At 41.7% G+C, this 24,960-nt stretch overlaps 1 protein-coding gene across 2 annotated transcripts in view; it reads right to left on the bottom strand.

Moving 5' to 3' along the window:
• Window positions 1–24,960, bottom strand: part of LOC309562281 (uncharacterized protein) — a 634,986-nt gene that overhangs the window by 557,973 nt on the left and 52,053 nt on the right. For both annotated transcript variants that reach the window (XM_082266404.1, XM_082266405.1), the window contains exon 3: window positions 887–934. In XM_082266404.1, coding sequence (XP_082122530.1) covers window positions 887–934 — 48 coding nt within the window. The remainder of the gene's footprint in view (window positions 1–886; window positions 935–24,960) is intronic.

Below are 24,960 nucleotides of genomic sequence, written 5' to 3'. Positions count from 1 at the left end.
ATATTAATGCAGCAATGTATAGAGACATCCTTAATGAAAACCTGCACCAGAGCGCTCTGGACCTCAGACGGGGGCGAAGGTATATCTTCCAACAGGACAACTACTCTAAGCACACAGCCAAGATAATAAAATAGTGGCTTCGGGACAACTTTGTAAATGTCTTTCAGTGGCCCAGTCAGAGCCCAGACTTGAACCTGATTGAACATCTCTGGATCGATCTGAAAATGGCTGTGCACTGACGCTCCCCATCCAACCTGATGGAGCTTGGGAGGTCCTGCAAAGAAGAATGGGAGAAACTGCATAAAAATAGATGTGCCAAGCTTGTAGCATCATACTCAAAAAGACTTGAGGTTGTAATTGGTGCCAAAGGTGCTTCAACAAAGTATTGAGCAAAGGCTTTAATTAGTTATGTACATGTGATTTTTTTTTTTTATAAATTTGCAAAGATTTCAAACAAACTTCTTTCACGTTGTCATTATGGGGTATTGTTTGTAGAATTTAGAGGAAAATAATGAATTGAATCAATTTTGGAATAAGGCTATAACATAACAAAAGTGGAAAATGTGAAGCGCTGTGAATACTTTCCTGATGCACTGTACGCCAAGGTATAAAAGCGTAGTGTAGTACACTAAGCTTTTATACCTTGGTGTTTGAGTATGTGCTCACTTGTTTTTTTATCCAGTAAACTATAATGGTAATGCACTATGCCTTTGCACCCTTTGTTTAAAGCTGGACACTGATCATAATATCTGCTAAAGAGTTCTGGGAAACGATGCTAAGCATAACAGTATATGCACACACAATGTAAAAACGGATCTAGTTTAAGGCTTTAAACAAATATAGCAATTCAATACAGGAGGGAAAAAAAACGTTAATTTTCACTTACTTTAGCCGTACATGCACTGCATCGTTGTCTATCTTCATTACCAGAACCCTGTTGGAAGAAACATTTTTTTATTTTTATTTTTTTAAAAATGGATCATGAACAATACAAAAATGTTCATTTTTCTGGCTGGGTAAAATGTGCATTTAGCCAGAGAAATAATGAGAAATGAATGTTTTATTATTTCAAATCTGGTTCACATTTGACAGTTGGCATCTGTTGCCTTTACGATTTCCATTTTCTAAAAATGGTCTGAGACTACTCCCTGAGTCAACACGGTTACACATACAGTTGATTATAGACCAATATGGACAAAGTGAAAAGCAAGTCAATACACTCTAGATGGTATTTTGCTTGTGTTAATTCATCTCAGAAACATACACAGTACCTGTAGAGCCTTGATAGTATTGGATTTAAAAAAAAAAAAAAAAAAAAAAAGTACATTTTCTGATTATTCTAAATTATTCTTTTAAAATGTCCAGAAGTATAATAAATTAACCACTTGACGTCTGCTCACATTGCTGCTACTGCAGCAATGTGGCTCGTTATTGTCCACCGGAGGCGCGCTCCTGCTGTTTTCAGTCACAACGGGAGTCGGGCCAGGTGAGGAGCGGCGGCGATCGCCGCTGCTCTTCCCCGATCGCCGGGGAATTGAGTGTGGAGATACGCCCGCTTGTGTAAACAGAGCGGGCAGATCTCCTAAGTGACAGGCAGAGACAGATAGCATGGTTCAGCATAGCTGAACATGCGATCTGTCCCTGACTCACTCAGTCACCTCCCCCCACACACGTTAGTAAGCACCAGGCATACATTAACCCCTCCATCTCCAATAAAATTAACCCCTTCCCTGCCAGTGTCATTTTTACAGTAACAGTGCATATATATAGCACTGATTACTGCAGTAATGTCACTGGTACCCCCAAAAGTGTCAAAAATGTCAGTCAACGGTCCGACCTGTCCACCGCGATGTCGCAGTCCCGCCATTACTCGTTAAAAACAAAACACCAAAAATGACAGAAATCTTTCCCTTAGTTAAACGCAATAACTTTTGCGCAAACCAATCAAAATACACTTATTGTGATTTTTTTTACCAAACATAGGTAGCAGAAAACAAATTGGCCATTTTTACATTTTTTTTTGGGGGGGGGGGGGGATTTCATATAAAAAAATATGTTAAAAATATTGTTATTTTTTCAAAATAAACGCTCTTTGTTTATAGCGCAAAAAGTAAAAAAATCGCACAGGTGATCAAATACCACCAAAAGAAAGCTCTGTTTGTGGGAAAAAAAAGGACGTAAATTTCGTTTGGGTATGGTGTCGCACGTCCGCGCAATTGTCAGTTAAAGTCGCACAGCGCCGAATCGCAAAAAGTGGACCAGACGCAAGACAGCAAAATCCTCCGGTGGTAAAGTGGTTAATAAGAGACCTAAGATAACCTAAAACGTAGCTAGTGCACTACTTGGAAATATTTTTTTAAAGCGTTGTCAACCACCACCAAGAATTCATGTGTAGCTATTGTTCAACTACTTGTAGCATTCTGAATGTGACCTTTGTTTATCACCTTGAGAAAATAGAGTTTGCAATAAAATGGAATCTTCTGTAACAAGATCATCTTGGAATAAAGCTACAGCACATACAGAGAGCCAGCTATAATGGAGAAACATCTGCCAAAGATGTTCTTGAGGAGATCCTACTAGAGTATTTCCAGGCTCCAACTTTCCGTTTTCCAGGGAAATATCACATATCAGAGGTTGGCTTTAAACATCCTTCAAAAATTTCAATACAAAAAGAAAATGGCTAAACTGAAATACAGGTTGGCTTAGTTGTCCTAATACTGCACCATCAAGAAGAATGTGAATGAGAAAACCCTTTTAATATGGTAAGGCTTCCCCAAAAAAAAATATGTCACATGGTATTACCATTTTTAAAGAGGAAATAAGGTTTTTAATTGTACCTACAGGTAAGCCTATGTTAAGGCTTACCTTTTAGGTACTGTGAATATCTCCTAAACACCATTTAGGAGATATTCAGTGTGCATGCAGCCAATAATGTAGTCTTTGGCACATGCACTCGGAAGGTCTAGCTTACCGTGCCACAAACAGAGGTTTCTGCGCATGCGCAGGAGTGACATCGCAGCTTTGATCATCCACAGCGAACGCGGAAGAAACACCAGGGCAGAGGTCAGTTGTCTCAGCAGGTGTGTGGGCACCACTGTAGGGCTTTGTTCTAAGGCAAGCATTTCATAATGAGCTAGTATGCGATTAATACTAGCTCATTCTAGCTCATTATGCCTTTGTGTTCCAGGTTTTTTTTCCCCCTTGGGCTTACAACCTATTGAAGTCCATTTATTTGTGTATATAGTATGTGTACTTCAATACAAGCATTTTATATCAAGTAGTTATAAATGTGTTGAATAAGGAGAGAGACAAAGGCGGGAGTCGCTGTGCTCGTGCATATCGCTGGATCGGATGGGCTCAGGTAAGGAAAAGGGGGGGGGGGGGGTCTGGAGGGCAGCTGCAGCACAGAAGGTTTTTTACTTTAATGCAACCCTGTACCCCAGTGAAATGTATGTAATTTCCCCCCACACCCCCGCCCCCAGAAATAGAGCTTTCTTTTGGTGGTATTTGATTACCACTAGGGTTTTTATTTTTTGTGCTATAAAAACAAAAAAAAGTGAAAATTTTGAAAAAAAATAAATAAATAAAAATAAAAAAAGTATTTTTCATTTTCTGCTATAAAACAGATCAACTAAAAAAAAAAAAAAAGTTTAAAAAAATTAAATAAATCAAAACCTATTTCTTCATAAGTTTAGGCCAATATGTATTCTGCTACATGTTGGTAAAAAAAAAAAATTATAAATTATATATATCTCATATATCATATTATACATACACACAAACATATACAGTGCTTTGCGAAAGTATTCGGCCCCCTTGCGACCTTTTGCCACATTTCAGGCTTCAAACATAAAGATATAAAAGTGTAATTTTTTGTGAAGAATCAACAACAAGTGGGACACAATCATGAAGTGGAACGAAATTTATTGGATATTTCAAACTTTGTTAACAAATAAAAAACGTTAAGTTTATACTTTGTAGCGCCACCTTTTGCTGCGATTACAGCTGTAAGTCGCTTGGGGTATGTCTATCAGTGTTGCACATCGAGAGACTTAAATTTTTGCCCATTCCTCCTTGCAAAACAGCTCGAGCTCAGTGAGGTTGGATGGAAAGCGTTTGTGAACAGCAGTTTTCAGTTCTTTCCACAGATTCTCGATTGGATTCAGGTCTGGACTTTGACTTGGCCATTCCAACACCTGGATAGGTTTATTTGTGAACCATTCCATTGTAGATTTTGCTTTATGTTTTGGATCATTGTCTTGTTGGAAGACAAATCTCCATCTCAGTCTCAGGTCTTTTGCAGACTCCATAAGGTTTTCTTCCAGAATGGTCCTGTATTTGGCTACTTCCATCTTCCCATCAATTTTAACCATCTTCCCTATCCCTGCTGAAGAAAAGCAGGCCCAAACCATGATGCTGCCACCACCATGTTTGACAGTGGGGATGGGGTGTTCAGGGTGATGAGCTGTGTTGCTTTTAAGCCAAACATAACGTTTTGCATTGTTGCCAAAAAGTTCGATTTTGGTTTCATCTGACCAGAGCACCTTCTTCCACATGTTTGGTGTGTCTCCCAGGTGGCTTTTGGCAAACTTTAAACAACACTTTTTATGGATATCTTTAAGAAATGGCTTTCTTCTTGCCACTCTTCCATAAAGGCCAGATTTGTGCAGTATACTACTGATTGTTGTCATATATATATATATATATATATATATATATATATATATATATATATACACACACACACATACATACATACATACATACATACACACACACACACAGTATCTCACAAAAGTGACATTTTCACATTTTTGAAAATATTTTATTATATCTTTTCATGTGAAAACACTGAAGAAATGACACTTTGCTACAATGTAAAGAAGTGAGTGTACAGCTTGTATAATAGTGTAAATTTTCTGCCCCTTCAAAATAACTCAACACCCAGCCATTAATGTCTAAACCGCTGGCAACAAAAGTGAGTACACCCCCAAGTTAAAATGTCCAAATTGGGACAATTTAGCCATTTTCTCTGCCCGGTGTCATGTGACTCATTAGGGTTACAAGGTCTTGGGTGTGAATTGGGAGCAGGTGTGTTACATTTGGTGTTATCGCTCGCACACTCACACTGGTCACTGGAAGTTCAACATGGCAACTCAGGGCAAAGAACTCTAAAGATCTGAAAAAAAAGAATTGTTGCTCTACATAAAGATGGCCTAGGCTATAAGAAGATTGCCAAGACTCTGAAACTGAGCTGCAGCATGATGGCCAAGCCCATACAGCCGTTAAACAAGACAGGTTCCACTCAGAACAGGCCTCGCCATGGTTGACCAAAGAAGATGAGTGCACGAGCTCAGCATCATATCCAGAGGTTGTCTTTGGGAAATAGACGTATGAGTGCTTCCAGCATTACTGCAGAGGTTAAAGGGATGGGGGGGGGGTCACCCTGTCAGTGCTCAGACCATAGGCCACACACTGCATAAAATTGGTCTGCGTGGCTGGCGTCCCAGAAGGAAACCTCTTCTGAAGATTATGCACAAGAAAGCCCGCAAACGGTTTGCTGAAGACAAGAAGACTAAGGACATTGATTACTGGAACCATGTTCTGAGGTCTGATGAGACAAAGATAAACTTTTTTTGGTTCAGATGGTGTCAAGCGTGTGGCGGCAACCAGGTGAGGAGTATAAAGAGACAGTGCCTTCAGTCAAGAATAGTGGTGGGAGTGTCATGGTCTGGGGCTGCATGATTTCTGCCGGCACTGGGGAGCTAAAGTTCTTTGAGGGAACCATGAATGCCAACATGTACTGTGACATACTGAAGCAGAGCATGATCCCCTCCTTTCAGAGACTGGGCCTCAGGGCAGTATTCCAACATAACGACCCAAAACACACCTCCAAGATGACCACTGCCTTGCTAAAGAAGCTGAGAGTAAAGGCGATGGACTAGCCAAGTATGTCTCCAGACCTAAACCATATTGAACATCTGTGGGGCATCCTCAAATGGAAGATGGAGGAGCGCAAGGTCTCGAACATTCACCAGCTCCGTGATGTTGTCATGGAGGAGTGGAAGAGGACTCCAGTGGCAACCTGTGAAGCTCTGGTGAACTCCATGCCCAAGAGGGTTAAGGCAGTGCTGGAAAATAATGGTGGGCACACAAAATTTTGACTCTTTGGAGCCAATTTAGACATTTTATCTTAGAGGTGTACTCAATTTTGCTGCTAGCACTTTAGACATTATTGGCTGTGTGTTGAGTTATTTTGAGGGGACAGCAAATTCACACGGTTATACAAGCTGTACACTCACTACTTTACATTGTAGCAAAGTGTCATTTCTTCAGTGTTGTCACATGAAAAGATATAAATTATTTACAAAAATGTGAGGGGATAGATAGATATATATTTTTTTTTTTTTATTTAGGTCTGTGTAAATATAGGAAGTGAACAGGCAGCAGCTTCAGCTGCCCACAATAAAAATGGCTGCAGCCGGACTTAGTGGAGATTTCTGCAGCAAAGTGGTTGGATGGAAGCTTCAGAATGACAAAGATGTTTTTATTACAAATTATGTTAACAGACTGTGGTTCCTCTTTAAACTGCTTAGAGGGGTCTTTACTGTCAGAGCAGTAAGGGTGTGGAAAGCAGTGGTATCAGCAGGGAGTGTTGATAGTTTCAAAAAACGATTAGATGGGCACCTTAACGATCACAACATACAGGGATATACAATGTACTATTGACATAAACACATACACCCTCACACACCAGAGGTTGAACTGGATGGACTGGTGGCTTGTCAACCTTACCAATTATGTAACCAGATTCTGGAGCCGAGAATGTATTAACTTTTTCACAGTACACCGTTGACATTTTTGGTAAATAAATATTTGAAAAGGTAAAATTTCCTTTGGATTTTATTCAAGTATATCACCTTCATTAGTAGGAACTGTCTGAATGAAAATAAAGTATTTACCTATTCATGTATGTTGAAAAGGTTAAAAAATTTCCATGGGGTATACTTAAATTTTCATGTGACTGTATGTTCCCTGGAGAGATCCTACCAATACATCATTATTTTGCAGAAGAGCAAGATTTATAAAAAATCGGGGTACTTTTCAAAATGTTTACTTTGAGGAACAGTTTACACAGTTGTAAAGCAGTTGGTTTACAGATATGTCTAATAAAATCACATAACCCAAAATACATTATAGTCCTAAAAGCAAGAATTTCAAGACAGTGAATGATTAGGAAGGGAGCGACTAGGCAGGACATCTGGAATGAATTCACTTTAAACACAAGAGTGGCACAAACTTTTATCTAAGTGAAAGTGTGTTAGGATTAAAAGAGAGCAATTCCATTATACTACATGGTAATGGTTTGTATTACAAGTATTTGTACAAGCATGGAATAAAATACAATCTGTAAACAAAGTAGGATGAAGGATTTACTACGAAGCAACATTTTCTTTTTTTTTTTTTTTAAATCAAAAAACACTATTTTCCAGTTCATAAATATAAATCTGTCTTACATTTTGGTCAATTTGACAAAGTGCATTGTAACCATTCCCTGGTGAGATTTTTAGTGTACTTGCCCAGAAACAGCATTAGAATTCAATACTAGTTTAAGTGCAAAATATGTGGTTAAATACAGGGGGCTTTATGCTCACAAGGATTATATGAAGCACAATAGAATGCGGAATATTCAAGTTTGTTCTCTAGAGACATAATATTATTAACATGCATAGTACATAAACATGTTTAAGTTACACAAGGTAAAAAAAAAAATATATATATATAGAATAGTATAGATTTTATTTTTACCACTTTTGTGGCATGCAATGTCTGAAGCTATGAAGAAATTCTATAGCCATGGACAGGGAGAAGAAGGGAGAAGAAGGGAGAAGAAGGGAGAAGAAGGGAGAAGAAGGGAGAAGAAGGGAGAAGAAGGGAGAAGAAGGGAGAAGAAGGGAGAAGAAGGGAGAAGAAGGGAGAAGAAGGGAGAAGAAGGGAGAAGAAGGGAGAAGAAGGGAGAAGAAGGGAGAAGAAGGGAGAAGAAGGGAGAAGAAGGGAGAAGAAGGGAGAAGAAGGGAGAAGGGAGAAGAAGAAAGAAGAAAGAAAGAAAGAAGAAGAAATCACGAGTAGGGGGTGAGAGCAAAATTTTGTTGAACTGCAAAATTAGCAGCCTCATGTTCACCAAAACTGCCATCTGGTTTCAACCTGCAGCAATCCAATGTGAAATGAGGAAAAAAAAAAAAACAAATAATTTAAAAAGATACCTGAAAAGGGGCTTGGTTTGGAGGTGGATATACAATTGTACTCATAAGTTTACATACCCTGGCACAATTTATGATTTCTTGGCCATTTTTCCGAGAATATGAATAATAACACAAAAACTTTTTTCACTCATTTCAGTATTTGGCTGAAGCCATTTATTATCAACGGTACTCCTTTTAACCACTTCTGGACCGAGTCCATTTCTGACACGTTGTTTACAAGTTAAAATCTGTATTTTTAGCTAGAAAATTACTTAGAACCCCCAAACATTATACATACGCATTTTTTTTTTTTTTTTTTTTTTTTTAGCAAAGACTCTGGAGAATAAAATGGCGGTCGTTGCAATATTTGTTGGTCACGCCTTTTTTGTCAAATGCCATTTTTTTGTAAAAAATAAATTTCATTGCATTTAAAAAAAACAAAACTGTAAAGTTAGCCCTTATTTGTATATTGTGAAAGATGATGTCATGCTGAGTAAATAGATACCCAACATGGTTTAAAATTGCGCACACCCGCAGAATGGTGACAAACTATGCTCAATAAAAATCTCCATAGGTGACGCTTTAAATTTTTTTAACAGCTACCAGTTTAGAGTTATAGAGTAGCTTTTTTTTTTTTAGAATTATTGCTCTCGCTCTGGCGATCACGGCAATACCTCACATATGTAGTTTGAACAGTGCTTTCATTTGCGTGCGCGACTTCCGTATGCATTTTCTTTCTTGCGCGAGTTCATGGCAACGGGGGCCCTTTAATATTTTTTTTCCTATTTTATTTAATTTTTAGCACAGTTTAAAAAAAAAATAATCTGATCACTTTTATTGCTGTCACAAGCAATGTAAACATCCCTTGTGACAGTAATAGGCAGTGACAGGTACTCTTTATGGAGGGATCAGGGGTCTAAAAGACCCCAGACCCCTCCACTGCACTTCAATGTATTCAAAATGCCAAAATCTTGAATACTGACAGTTTTTAAATTTGGCGCCTTTAGCCGCCGAGTAACCCGGACATGACATCATCACTTCATCACATTCACATTATCGAATTTGGCTTTGATCAGGACTCCAACCAGCCAGCGGACGTGTCGGCTGGTTGCTTGGGTCTCCCAGTGGGAGGGGAGACCCAGGGAGAGCTGCAGAAGGTGGCGGGATGGGGAGGGTAGTCCCCTCCTCCTTGCTGGGGTAACGGCAAAGCAGCTCTCAAGCCGCATCGGCCCTGATCATCTGAAAGCCAACCGCCGACTCTAAAAAAATGGTAAAGGGAGGATGCCTCTAGCTGCAGGCATCACCTCGGTACAACCACTTCTTCGAGACAACATAGATCTACATCCATCAGCCGGAAGTGGTTAAATCATAAGGACAACAGAAACTACCCAAATGACCCTGATCAAAAGTTTACATACCCTGGTGATTTTGGCCTGATAACATGCACACAAGTTGACACAAAGGAGTTTGAATGGCTAATAAAAAGGTAACTATCCTCACCTGTGATCTGTTTGCTTATAATTAGTGTGTGTGTGTGTGTCGTGTATAAAAGGTCAATGAGTTTCTGGACTCCTGACAGACCCTTGCATCTTTCATCCAGTGCTGCACTGACGTTTCTGGATTCTGAGTCATGGGGAAAGCAAAAGAATTATCAAATGATTTGCGGGAAAAGGTAGTGGAGTGTAAAACAGGAAAGGGATATAAAAAGATATCCAAGTAATTGAGAATGACAATCAGCAGTGTTCAAACTCTAATCAAGAAGTGGAAAATTAGGGGTTCTGTTAAAACCAAACCCCGGTCAGGTAGACCAACTAAAGTTTCATCCACAACTGCCAGGAAAATTCGGATGCAAAGAAAAACCAACAAATACCTTCAGGTGAAATACAGGACTCTCTGAAAACATGTGGTGTGGCTGTTTCAAGATGAACCATAAGGAGACACTTGAAGAAAGATAGGCTACATGTTCGAGTTGCCAGAAGAAAGCCATTACTACGCAAATGCCACAAAGTATCCCGCAAACAGCACAGACAAGCCTCAAACCTTCTGGTACAAAGTCATTTGGAGTGATGAGACCAAATGAAAGTTAACCACTTTCGGACTGCCCGCCGCAGTTTTACGTCGGTATTTTGACATTAAATACTGGGATTATGGCAGCCAATAGGTGCCCTAACCCCGGTATTTTTTTAAACTGCCGTCGGTCCCCTTTCTTATAAGGGTGGTCCCAGCAGCAGATTCATTGCGAGATCACCCTTACGGTGAAGTTGGAGAGGTGCCCCCCCCCCCCAACCACTTCCTGGTCATTTTCCCGGCTTGCCGGACCTGCCAGCAGTGGGAAAAGGGAAAAATGATCCGGTCCACGCTCCTCACAGGCAGGAAGTCAAGTGAGGGCAAAATGGCCCCCACTCGACTATGGCCTTGCAGGACTGGAGCGACGTCAAACGTCGTCTTCTAGCAATGCATTTAAAGAGCCCATTCTTTTTCATCATGAAAACTTTTTTTGATTTTTAAATATTTTTAGTGTAGATGGGAGATCTGTGGTCTTTTTGACCCCCAGATCTCACATTAAAGCGGTCCTGTCATGCTTATTTTTATTACAAGGGATTTTTATATTCCTTGTATTAAGAATAATAATGATCAAAACATTTTAAAAAAAACTGTAAAAATTAAAAATTAGATAAAATAAATAGGGAAAAAAAAATTAAAAGTACCCTGTCTCCGTTAGCTCGTGTGCAGAAGCGAACGCATACGTAAGTCGCGCCCACATATGTAAACGGTGTTCAAACCACACATGTGAGGTATCGCTGCGATCGTTTGAGGGGGGAGCATAAATTTGAGCCCTGGACCTTCTCTGTAACTCTAACCTGTAGAAATTTTTAAAGTGACCCCTATGGGGATTTTTAAGTACCAATGTTTTGAAGCATGACATGTTGGGTATATGTACTCGGTGTAACATTATCTTTCACATTAAGAAAAAAAAATGGGCTAACTTTACGGTTTTCTTATTATTTAATTAAAAAAAGTGATTTTTTTCCAAATTAATTGTGTTTGGAAGACTGCTGCGCAAATACGGTGTGATAATTATTGCAACAATCTCCATTTTATTCTCTAGGGTCTCTGTAAAAAAAAAAAAACACCACAATATATATATATATATATATATATATACACATACATACATACACATACATATATACATATACACATACACACACACACATACAGTACATACAGTCCAGCAGGTCCTGGGACTTGTTTCCCTGTGAAAGGTTTTGTAACTTAAGCAAACCCGAACTGTAACGTTCGGGTTCGTACCGGACTTTAGGGTTTTCGGATACCAGACCCGATCCCGGACATCGTACTGTATATTCGTTATAGAGTTTGGTGTTCGGGTTTTTAAATGGCGCGTAAAAAAAGATGCAGGGCAGCCAATCCACAAGCGTTTAACTGGTGTGCCCTTAGAAGCCATCACAGCCATGCCTACTAATGGCATGGCTGTGATTGGCCAGTGCAGCATGCGACCCAGCGTCTATATAAGCTGGAGTCACAAAGCGCCGCTAGGAGGAGGACAGAATCATTATTATTAAATCAGAACTTCAACTCATCTACATAGATTTTGTTGTGTGGGTGCAGTGCACAATCTTTTTACCCTGCCCTGATCCCAATGACAAAAAAAATACTTTTATCCATCTGTTAGTTCGGTGGGCGGCGGGGGGAATTTTATGAAAGCTCAGTGCACCAGCATATTCAGTGCTCATTTAAAGCTATATATAGCAATAATTTTCTGTGTTTTTAAAAACACCCTTTTTGGGCTAAAATCCATAATTTTATAGCCCTTCCTTGCTGCATCTGTACATGTAGAATTCAAGCTGCTGTCCTACTGTGTTAGTCAAAAAACACAGTTTTATAGCCCTTGCTTGCTGCATGTGTGATAAAAACAAGCTTGAAATACCGCAATAGTTTTAGGGTTTAAAAAAAAAAAAAAAAAAACACACCCATTTTTGGCATCACCCTACTTCTTGGGCCTCTGTCGCATTATTGAGTGCACATTTAAAGCTATATATAGCTATAATTTTGTGGGTTTTCAAAAACACACTTTTTGGGCTAAAATCCATCATTTTATAGCCCTTGCTTGCTGCATCTGTACGTGTAGAATTCAAGCTGCTGTCCTACTGTGTTAGTCAAAAAACATAATTTTTGGGCAAAATACACAACATATTGTTCTATTCTGCTATTCAAAAAACACCCATTTAGGGCAAGATCCTAAATTTGAGAAGAAGTATGAGGAGAATGTGAAATAAGGGACATGGCCCCGGTCGTGGTGCTGCTTTTGGAGCTCCTGTTGCAAGGAGAGGACATGGTCGATCTATGCCAGCTACACGCACAAGTGAAACACCTTTCTCAGTTGCGAGTAGGCGACAGAACCTGCAGCAGTATTTGGTCGGGCCTAATGTGGCTCTATGAATATTGAGGCCAGAACAAATGCAGGCGATAGATTGGGTTGCCGACAGTGCCTCCAGTGCCGTCACATTATCTCCCACCCAGTCTATTGCCGAAAGATCAGAGTTGGCACCTGCAGCTAATGTCCATCAGTCTTTCACCTCACCCCCTTGCAAATCAGCCAAGCAGTCTGAGCCCCAAGTCATGCAGCAGTCTCTTCTGCTTTTTGATGACTCTGTTAGCATGGTTTCCCAGGGCCATCCACCTAGCCCTGCCCAGAAGTGGAAGAGATTGAGTGCACCGAAGCCCAACCACTTCTGTTTGAAGATGAGTACATGGGAGGACCATCGCAGCACATCTTGGATGATGACGAAACAGGTGACAACTGCTGCGGCTTTCAGAATTGTGCAGACCAACAAGGAGGGCAGGGGTGAAGACTGGGTGGAAGAAAACATGGAGGACGATGAGGACCTCGACCTCACATGAAATCAACGTCATGCAGGTGACCTGTGTGGTTCGGAGGAAGAGGCAGTGGTCGCACAGAGCCACCAGCACAGCAGAAGAGGGAGCAGGGTGCAAAAGCAGAACGGCTGTCCCCTGGACAGTACACCTGCTACTGCCCAATGCAGCAAGGGACTGACCACACCAAAGTCTTCAGACAATGTGCTGATGACAGGACACGAGTGGTTTGCACGCTGTGCAATCAGAGCCTGAAGCGAGGCATAAGCGTTCTCAACCTGAGCACAACCTGCATGACCAGGCATCTAAGTGCAAAGCACGAGCTGCAGTGGAGTAGACACCTCAAAAACCAAGAAAGGTCTCTGGCTCCTCCTGCTTCCTCTTCTGCTGCAGTCCCGGCCTCTTCATCCACCTCTGTAGTGACAGTGGCACCTGCCACCCCGCAAACAGCAACACCACCACCTGGGTCACCAACCATCTCCACAATGTCCCATGGAAGCATTCAGCTCTCTATCTCCCAAACACTGGAGCGGAAGAGGCAGTACCCCCCTACCCACCCGCGATCCCTGACCCTGAATGCCAGAATTTAAAAATCCCTGGCCTTTGAAATGCTGTCATGCCGTCTGCTGGAGACAGAGTTTTAAAAGCCCACAGTACGTCGTGCCCAGCCGCCACTACTTTTCCAGGCAAGCCATCCCTTCCCTGCACAACCAAGTGGGGGACAAAATCAGGTGTGTACTGCGCAATGCCGTCTGTGGCAAGGTCCACCTAACTACGGATACGTGGACCAGTAAGCACGGTCAGGGACGTTATATCTACCCAACAGCACACTGGGTAAATGCAGTGGAGGCTGGGCCTGAGGTGGATAGCAGTTTGGCGCATTTCCTTCCACCACCCAGGATTGCAGGGCGCTTCAGTTTGCCTCCTGTTGCTAACTCCTCCTACTCCGCTTCCTCATCCTCTACCGCCTCCTCATCTGGTCAGCACAATACCTTTGCTAACAACTTCAGCACAGCCAGGGGTAAACAAAAGCAGGCAGTTTGAAAACTTGCCTGTTTAGGGGAAAAACCCCACACCGCGCAGGAGTTGTGGCGGGGCATTGAACAACAGACCGATGAGTGGTTGGTGCCAGTGAGCTTCAAGCTCGAAATCTCGTAGCAGCTCTCGGCATAGCCGGTTTGACGCACATCCCTTGCCTGGTGCATGTGCTGAATTTGGTGGCGCAGAGATTCCTTAAATATTACCTCGATATGTCAGAGCTGCCGCACACTTTCGGCGTTCTCACCCTGCTGCTGCTCACCTGTCAGCGCTGCAGCGTAACTTAGGCCTTCCTGCTCACCGCCTCATATGTGACGTGCCCACAAGGTGGAACTCCACCTTGCACATGCTGGCCAGACTGAGAGCAGCAGCAGGCGATAGCGGAGTTTCAGCTGCAGCACGCGTGAGTTGCTCTGCGGAACAGCACCCCTTCACCACCAATAACTGGGCCTCCATGCGAGACCTGTGTGCCTTGTTGCGCTGTTTCGAGTACTCCAACATGGCCAGTGCCGATGACGCCATTCTCAGCATTACTATCCCACTTCTATGCCTCCTTGAAAAACGATTCAGGCGATGACGGAAGAGGATGTGGCACAGGAGGAGGAGGAGGAGGAGGAGGAATCAGGATAATTTCCAAGGCTTTCAGGGCAGTCATTCACAAGTGGCTCCGAGGGTGGGTTCCTGCACCCACAAACGCCAGGTACACAATTGTCCAGCAAGGGAACAGTTCTGGAGGATGCTGAGGTGGAGGATGAGGAGGAGGAGATGGAGGAGGATGAACCATGTTTACAGCAGGGTGGCACAGACCAGCTCATGGCCATCACTGGTGCGTGGCTGGGGGGATACAGAGGACACAGACGATACACCTCCCACAGAGGACAGCTTTTCGTTGCCTGCCACACATGAGCAATTACATGCTGCAGTGTCTACGCAACAACCGCCAAGTTCCCACATTATAACTTGTGCTGATTACTGGGTGGCCACGCTGCTGGATCTCTGTTACAAGGACAACGTACAATCCTTAATCCCCTCACTGGAGCACGATCGCAAGATGCGCAAGTACAGCAGGAGCACAGTGGAAGCACAAGGCAAAGGCAGAGGAGGAGGAAGAGGTAGCCAACACAGCTATGGCCCCGCCAGCACCTCAGAAGGCAGGGTTAGCATGGCCAAAATGTGGAAAAGCTTTGTCAACACGCCGCAACAACCAGCATCACCTGCTGATATCGAACGTCTTAGCAGGAGGCAGCATTTCACCAACATGGTGGAGCAGTATGTGCACATGCCTAGATGTACTGAATGACGGGTCTGCCCCCTTCAACTTCTGGGTCTCCAAATTGGGCACAGGCCTGAGCTTGCCCTTTACGCCTTGGAGGTGCTGGCCTGCCCTGCAGCCAGTGTATTATCTGAACATGTATTTAGCACGGCAGAGGGCGTTATCACAGACAAGCGCAGCTGCCTGTCCAGAACAAATGTGGACAAGCTCACGTTCATTAAAATGACCAGGCATGGATCCCACAGGACTTGTCCATACCTTGTGCAGAATAGACATGTGTACCAGCCTTATCCAGCCATTATTGTATTTTTGATCTCTTTCTCACTCTTTTGGGCTGTACCCCAATTTAAAAAAAAATAAAATTAAAAACCAAAACCAGTGTTGGCTACCTCGTCCTCTACCGCCGCCGATCCCACCTACACCGCCACATCCACTGCCACCTCAACCTCCTACTCCATATGGACCTCGTCCTCCTACATCAATATAAATTTTTAATTTTTTAGTATTTTATGCTATTTTAAGTTATTTCCCTATCCACATTTGTTTGCAGAACACTTAGCATGCTGTTAAAAACATTTTGCTGCCATTTGCAGCCCTCTAGCCCTTTCCATTACTTTTTTAGAGCCATTTTAGTGCTCAAAAGTTTGGGTCCCCATTGACTTCAATGGGGCTCGGGGTCAAGTTCGGGTCACAAACTCAACTTTTTTGCGAAGTTCGGCCAAACCAGTCGAACCCGAACATCCAGGTGTCCGTTCAACTACTTATAGGCTTTTCCATCCAGAAATCGGCATTACTAGCCACACAGGTTGCAGCCAGTGCTGGAGCCATAGTGGATGAGTTGGCATCCCAGGCTTTCTTCAACAGAGATTCTGACTTACGGGTCCATGACATCTCTACTATTCCCTGTGTCCTCAAAAGAGAGGCCAGACCTCTTAGTCGCTTGAGACAATTTTGGACTCTTTAGGAATTTTTCCACCTCCTCCTCTTTAAAGGGGAATCTCCTTTTCCATGGCTTTGGTCTAACCAGACCTCTTTCAGGAAACCACCAATCCTTGAAAGATTTAATTCTTCAAGAACGGCAAACAGGTAATACCTTGGATTGGTTTTTGACCAGTCCTTTATACATCTTATCCTCTGCCGAGGTTTCCTTGGTGAGTTCTGTGATTTCTTCTGTAGCATAAACAGCTTGAAGGAGTCCCCCAGATTTTCCAGACCAAACAGATTTCTGTTCAATTTGGTATCCTCTACCTCACTGTCTGGATTCACATCAACCTCCTCCCCAGAGCTAAGCTGAGACTTAGCCTGACTTCCTGCATTCCCTAGGTCTTCCTCTTCCCTTGCTTGAGCAGGGGGAAGACCCTGTGAACCAGGCAGAAAAGTAGATGGGCCTGCCTTGGAAAGTATACTCTCCTGAGAAGAAAGGCCCTCTTTAGGGGTTAGCTCCCCTGCTCTGTTACTTGGGGGGAAGCTACAGAGGTGCGGAAGGACTGGATAGTGGCTAGCATTTCTTCCTGCACAGACCTAAGGAAATCTTTCATTACCAGCCAGTTTAATACACCTGTAACAAAAGGCCTTGGTGTGAGACCTGGGCAGTCTCTCCCCGAAATTACCACATGTTTTAGAGGAGCTAGTGCCAGCGGATACAGGGGGTGCTTTATTAGAGGCCTCCTGGGTTGCACCTGGGGATTCGGGCTCTGGTCTGCTTTTGCCTGTAGCCACCAGAACCAACCTCCCCTCCTCCCATGAGGCGGGTTGCAGTTTCATATCCTTAGCAGTTTTCTGGGTTCTTTTGGCTGGGGAGTCTGCCTTACCGGCGCCATGCGGGTCTGGCGTCTCCTCCGTACTCGCTTCCCTCTTTCGGGTCGCGCTGCAAATGCTCCACCTTTCCTGCACAAACCAGAATGTTTCAAAGCGAGGCTTGGAGCACGCTGTCCGGCATTTTTTTTTAAAACTCCGGCTGAATGCGAATTCCAGCTGAATGGCCGGGAGGACCGAAGGAGACCCCTGTTGAATAGAAGGCCACAGGCTCTGGAGGGACCGCCACTGTGACCGACCGCCTGTATCCTGGGGCAACCTGTGAGAAGTCTAGAAGGCATGCAGGTAGAATGTGGCCTTCACCGGCATTGCTGAACCTGCCTCACAGGGGGACCATTCAACAGTCTTTAGGTCAGAGAAAAAAAAATAAATGTTTCGCTGTAGGAGAAACAATCAATACTAAGGGGCAAGGGGAAGGGTGGGGCCTTTTAATAGCTATGAACTGATTGTGTTTCCTGTAGGGTGGAGCCCCTCATCTCTCACGTGTTTGTCGTCCTGGAAGGTGAAGGTGAGAGGAGAAAAACACATCTATAGCAAAAGGTTGTGGAAAAAGCAGATAGGACCCATAACAGATGAACATGAGAAGTTGGTCACAAATGACAGGGAGAGGCAGATGTGTAATCATTTTTCGCTTCAGTTTTACAGATGAAAAAAAAATGACAGGTTTGATAATTGTAACAGTTATTACCTTAAACCAAAATGGTACATCTGTGGCTGACAGAAAACTAGGTACAAAAGAGGCAAGAGAAGCTTATTGGAAACGAATCACCAGGTCTAGAGGGCTTACACCCATTATTCCTTAAGGAACTTCATTCGGCAATAGCCAAGCCACTTTCCTGCCTAGAATGGTGCCAACTGATTGCTGTTGAGTAAAATGTGGTACCAATTAAAAAAAAATAAAAAGTCATCATCAATATGTATCCCAAGAAACTACTCAGTCAGCCTAACCTCAATAGTATGTAGGGTATTGGAATGGCAAAATGGCAATAGACACTATTCAGAAATCAGTCTGCTATAAAAAAAAAAAAAAAAAAAAAAAGAAGAAGAAGGTATATGTGACAACCAGCATGGTTTTATGAAAGACTGTGCTCGTTAGACCAAACTCTTATTGTCCTATGAGACCTCTGAGATTAAGAATTTGGATGATGGAAGTTCAGGAGGACATAGTTTATTTATATTTTTCTAAAGCATTGGACACTGTGCCTCAAATATTTGTATGATTTTATGTACCTGGATAGGAAAAATGGTTACATGAATGTATCCAGACAGTAGAGATATGCGACGCGTTCTCTAAAAAGGTCTAAAGTTGTGATTGGTGTGCTCAAGAGATACATCTTGATACCAATTCTGTTTAATTTGTTAAATAATGATACAGAGGTTGGGATTAAGAGCTCAATTTCAGTTTTTTTGCAGACGATACCATATTATGCCGGAAAATAAATTGGCATGGGATATAGAATCATTACAGGAAGACTTTGATAAGTTTAGGGGGTTGGGCAGCTACATTGCAGATGAGGTTCAATTTTGAGAAAAATATACATGCAAAATACATAGGAGGGGTTTCCACGAGAGAATCAGTGATGGAAAAGAATATGGGAGAGCTTATAGATCCAGACTTCACAATGGCATGCAATGCAAAGCCACCACCAAAGCCAGCAAAATACTGTAATGCAAGAGATAAATAATTCTACCCCTTTACAAAACACTTGCTTAACCTCATCTTGAATATGCAGTTCAAGTTTGATCACTAATCCACTGGAAAATGTTGTTGAAGTAGAAAGAGTTCTGCAAAGGGCAACACAATTGATAGGGGGGGTGGGGGGGGTGGAGGACCTCAGCTTGGTTACAGAGTACAAATTAGTCACTCTGTAGAGGCACTTAAGAGGCACTTAAGAAGCAAGAGGGCATTTGATTAAAATGTAAAAATATATCAAAAAGTTGACTTTAGTAACTGCAATAGACTATTACTTTAAAACCTACCTGAAGAGGACACACAGCCACAGTTTGAGGTTAGAATAAATGAGTAGTTATCTTTCTATTACAGAAATAGTATTTTACTACTAGAACAATAAAAATGTGGAACTCCCCACTCCTAGAACTGGTACCAGCTGAGAACATTCAACTTCAACATTCACAGCTTCAAAAAATGTTTAGATATTTTCCACCACAAGCAGAATATACAGGGCAATAGGAATGGTTAGAGAATATAAAATCACAGACATAGTTCAGGACATAGTTCATGTATCATCAGATTTTTTTCTAAATATTTCTTATTCTATTGGCACAGCAGTTATAGTTCCATGCAAGGGACTTTCTTTGGCTGTTAGAAAGTTGGCTCTGGGCAAAAGTCAATAAAGCAGTGCTGGGGCTTAGCCCTGGTCTTAGGGACCCTTTGTACCTGTACATTTCAAAGCTTGTTATGGTCAGAAGGATATTTCTGCCTGCTTTATTCAACTGGAAAGATATGGTAATTAAACTAGTTACTGTATACTTGTCTCTTAAAAGCTCAATATCTGCTAGATCAACATGAGGCCAATATTTAAAAAAATTGCTTCAGCATGAGGCCGATATTTAAGAAATTTAAGAAATTTGCCTGCCTTCAATCTGTAGCAGTGTCATTAGTGTAAAGGCCCATTAATGTTAGTATTTGCTCACATTACATGACAAAGAGAAAAAAAAAGGAAAAATAAAATGGATTGACTCAGTATTGTAAGAAATACTTTTAGATGAGTAATCTTGGTTTGGCATTCAAAAAAGTGGCATGATTTCATATAAAACAGAATTTGTCTAGCCACAGGATTATTTAAAACACCCACATAAAGACAGCACAACCAATAACTTTACTTTTAATACTTTAATTTCTTTTAATAACAGCAGCTTAAATAACAGAAACAAAAGCTTAAAGTAAAGTATATCTAAGGAAAAAACTTTTTTTTTTTTTTTAACAGAGTTGCAAGAGCTTAGCTCCCCTGACAGTTTATCGCTGTGCAAGTCCCCACTAGGAAGGTCCATCCTCTGTGCCTTGATGGCCATTGTCTCCAGGACAGATGATGAGTAGGAACGATCCGCCTATGTGAAAGAGCCCTAATACTTTACAGGCTGAGTTTCTCAACCTTTTTACCTTGGAGGAACCCTTGGCAAAGTTTGGTAACTTGGGGATCCCCTAAAATGTTCAGATCCACAGCTCACAAAACATGCTATGATCAGCAAGCTGTTGATATACCATTTTTAGAAAAGGCATTAAAAGTAAAGAATATTAAAACTTACCTCCTTAATGTAAAATGTGTGCTTGAATTTTTATGCACATATGCTCAATTCTGGGTCAAACTTGAGAAAAGCAGCATACAAGGGGGCAGCAGGGATAAGGGGTCAGGAGGGGTCATATAAGGGGTCAGGAGGCCTCATTATATAGGTGGCACACAACAGGGTATCAGCAGGGCACACTAAAGTAGCGGAGTGGTTTCCTTCACAGGTGGACCAATGCAAGGAAGCTGCAGTGAAAGGATTTCTGTATTTGCACACTGATAACTGCCAGCCCTCCCCTTGTCCATCCCATGTGAGGTCACATAAAAGCACCTGGGGATCTGGGGATGGACAGAAGATGAGGGTTGGTGAGGAACACGCAGACCCTTAGAATGTTGCTTTCCTGTGCCACTCTTCTGTAGTGGAAGAGAATTTCAGGGTCAGCTTGGTGAGTATGTGATCTACCCATCATGAATAGATGCAATAGCCCTGGGGACTTCTAGGGGAATTTCAACTGTAAACCCTGCTTTAAAGTGAAGTTTAAAATGTGACAACATATAGAGCAACTCGAGGCTTTGTGCGTTATGTTTGTGTGCACTTTGTGCACTTTGTACAGGATAGCCTAAAATCAGTTTTCATATATCAAAGTGCCAATTATATTGATAATAGATAAATATGAGAGAAGATGAGTATAAGAATCAAAAGGTCTCTCATGACCAGGATACAAATTGTATACTGGTGTATATTGTAGGGCTTATTTTACGGGTATTGTATCCAACTATTTTTCAGTGCAGCAAGAACAAATTCTGCAGGCTAAATACAGTAGGTATTGGTTTCTTTTAGCACTGATCTCAGGGATATGTAGTTTGGTTTGGCACCTGCATGCACACATAGGCTCCAGTCACAAGATGCCATGAACACGTAGAGGAGAACTTCATTTGTTTTAGGGCTTAGTTTAAAAGTTAGAACAGGTTTACTGACAAGCTTAGATTTTAGGGGTTACAAATCAGGAGAGGGTTGGGGGGGGGGGGAGAGATCAATGGTGGAGAAGGCTCTGGGTGTTCCTGTAGATCATAAGCTTAATAACGCCACTCAACGCTAAGCAGCAGTTTCCAAGGCAAGCAAAATCCATTGTATTACGGAGGTATAGACTCCTGAGAGAGAGATTTTGCTCCTTTACAAATAATTAGTAAGATCTTATCCGGAATATGCAGTTTAGTTTTGGGCACCAGTTCACAAAAGGGATAATCAGGGAACTGGAGAAAGTGCAGAGAAGGGCAACCAAACTGATAAAAGGCATAAAGGAGCTCAGCTATGAGGGACAATTAGAAGAACTGAATGTATTCCTCTCAGAAGAGGAGTTTAGAGAGAAGAGGAGTTTAGAGAGGGGATATGAACATGTATAAATCCTTCAGCGGTCCATATAGCGAACTTGGTGTTGAGTTATTTACTATGAGGTCATCAGAGGACAAGGGGGCACTCTATACTTCTGGAGATCAAATCTCTTTTCATCTTTTTCTCTAAATACGGAGTTGTGAAAATGTGGAATAGATTCCCTCAAGGGCTGAATCGATCCAGCCCAGTAGATTGCTCTAAAAAAAAAAAAAAAAAAAAAAAAAAAAAACACAAAGACCTGCATTCTTTCCTAAATGTAAAAAAAAAAAAAAAAATACAACTGGATACTAACATTTATAAGGAAAGTTAATCCAGGGAATATCAGATTGCCTCTTGGGGGGGAAATCGGGAATGATTTTCTCCCCTCTGCTGGAGCAAGTTGGATCATGTTTTTTCTAGGGCGGGGGAGGGGACATGCCTTCCTTTGGATCAACTGTGGGTATATGTGTGTATATAGGATTGTATAAAAAAAAATAAATAAATAAATAAAAAAAAGTTTTATTGGTTGAACTAGATGGACTATGTAACTATGCAAAACTAGTCTCATTTGGCTTTTACAAATGATCTCCTTCCATTCCAAATAACCAGTTTTGCCCAAATGTCCCTTTTTTCACTGACATTTTGGAAGGCTTGCAATGACAAGCTACTCTCAACATCTGTCTTCAAATGTACTTATACAGCTAGGGTTCATCTCACACAAAGGATCATTTCAGTCTCATTGTCTCTGCTTTTTTGAGTCTTTGTATGGATTTTATTTTTAAGTATTAAAACCCCGTTTAGAGATCAATGTGGTTGGCAGTCTCTTTTAAAACACACCTCACGTAAACTGAAACCGAGGCATCCAAGAGCTTTAAAGTATACCTGTATGTGAACCAAGACCCATTCCATTTCAAATAGAAAAAAAAGGGAAAACATTTGTGACTGTACAATATATACTTTTTTCTTTTTTTAAGTGATCACATGACCCTCTGTTCTCCGCTGCATAAGGAACTTTGAGAGATGTGGGGTGGAAATTGCAGGTGGGTTTGTCAGCAAGAGGCAGGGAAAGAGCAGTACATTGATATTCCAAGTGAAAAGCTGTGCAGAGTGTCTGTGACGGCAGTCACTTTGGGCAGGGGGCTTGTGGAATCCAGATTACCTTAGAGAGGTCGGGAAACTCCTTGTCCAGCTTCCCCGGCCCCTCCTATGTGTAAGTCATCCTGTATCTATTAGGGGCACTGGGTGTCTGAGAAAATGGAGAACCACTTATGGACACTGAGAATATGGTTTGGATTACTTCAAAATGGGACAGTATTATTTAGCAACAAGATCTCTCAAAAAACATATGAAGACTATTCCTGGTTTGTTTGATTCTGAACTGCACATGTTCACTGAAAGGGCTGGTCACATTCGCCTCTGTTCATGTTCTTCAATGTAGGAGATGGACAGTCTGTTACTGGTGGTCTGTTATGGTCGGTGTTCTCTGCCAAGCAGGTCTGTCCCATTGTCAATTGGGTCACCTATTGTCTAATTACAACATTGTTTGGGTAGACATTGTGTCACCTAGGCTGGTTTAAGCGCAGTTATTTAGCATGTTAATTAGAACGTTGTCTAGGTGTGGATTCCCATTCACCTATTTTTTCTGTCCAGGTGGCTAGTTAATTTGTTCAGCTTAATTAGGTTTCTGGTTACAATTTGTATTGGTAGGGTAATACGGTCAGGAGGGGAAGGGGGGGGGGGGGGTTTATCCTCCTGGGAGGGTATATATTCTGAGTGAGTTTGTTCAATAAATGGTTCCAGATCTTATACAAGCTATTCTTAGCTAGTCTTGTACATTATGGTGATAATATCGGATATCCATGTTCAAGAATGGAGCTGTATACTGACAGAAGCGCACAAGCACATTGTGGGTCGGTTCTGTCACAATCATGTCAGCACATGTCTTGGCCATTGGGGGATAGGCAGGCTGTGCTCCCAGCACAACCAGAACACTGACCACTCTGGGAAAAATGTGCTCTCATGCCTTGCGTGGTCAGTTTGCAATAGGAAAACAGGGGGACTGGTTAGATCACTGGATATAATTGCAGAAAAGGAAGAAGTACAAAGAGAACAGGATATACTTTTTGTTTTAAACACAAGTATATTGTACAACAGACACATCAGGAATATGAAATGTTGGGGGTAATACTTATATATGGGACTGTTCGATCTTAGACATAATCCATCCATTTGTAGAGGTCTATAGTTGTAGCCTAGAGAACAAATATCTATGCTATAGGGAGGAAAAAGGGGGTAAACCAAAAACAGGAACAGGCACTACCTGCTTTAGAATAACCTCATTTTAAAATGAGGTTGTTTAACCTGAGAAATCATAATTTCCTACTGCTCTCTGCTGGACAGTCGGTTCATTCTCCATAGATGTGAGAATGTCACCAAAGCTAGTTAGATTTGTACTCCTGCAACAGAGTTTTGATCACAGCACTAGTGGCTACAGTTATGTACTATCAAACATCTAAGTTTTCACAATGATATCATGGAAAGAAGGGTCTACCATAGCACACATTGGGATGGGCATTGTAAGGAAGTACAAATACAGAATATTTAAAAAACAAACCGTCATTTCTACATTGGATCATGGATCAATTACTGTAAAGGGGGGTAGATCACTGGAATACCTATGCAGCAAAACAGCTGGAGACAAGATGTGCTGAATTCTTTATTTGCATAAAATCTCCTTTGATGTGCATGATATTTAGGTTTACATTTCCACAAAGCTGCATAAAGTTATATTGCAAGAAGTAAACAACTATTTCACTGTGCTGGCCATAAAACATACAAAAATCAAAGTTTTTGTCATGATTGACACTCCCTTGAATAATTACTTCTGCTTAGTGGAGCAAAAAGCATGCTTGCTTATCTGGAGAAGTTTGCCTTAACAGATTACAGCATTATTGGGGGAAAAAACTACCACAACACCCACACACACCTTGTTTGCCATGACTTTATACTATGTAAATTCATTTTCTATAAACTGTACAAAATGTATTTCACACCAGATTTTATTCAAATCAATTTTTA

This window comes from Pelophylax lessonae, assembly GCF_965119305.1.
Source record: "Pelophylax lessonae genome assembly, chromosome: 8".
Taxonomy (NCBI): domain Eukaryota; kingdom Metazoa; phylum Chordata; class Amphibia; order Anura; family Ranidae; genus Pelophylax; species Pelophylax lessonae.
The sequence above is the reverse complement of the archived record's forward strand: the minus strand, read 5'-3'. Positions and strand labels throughout refer to the sequence as shown.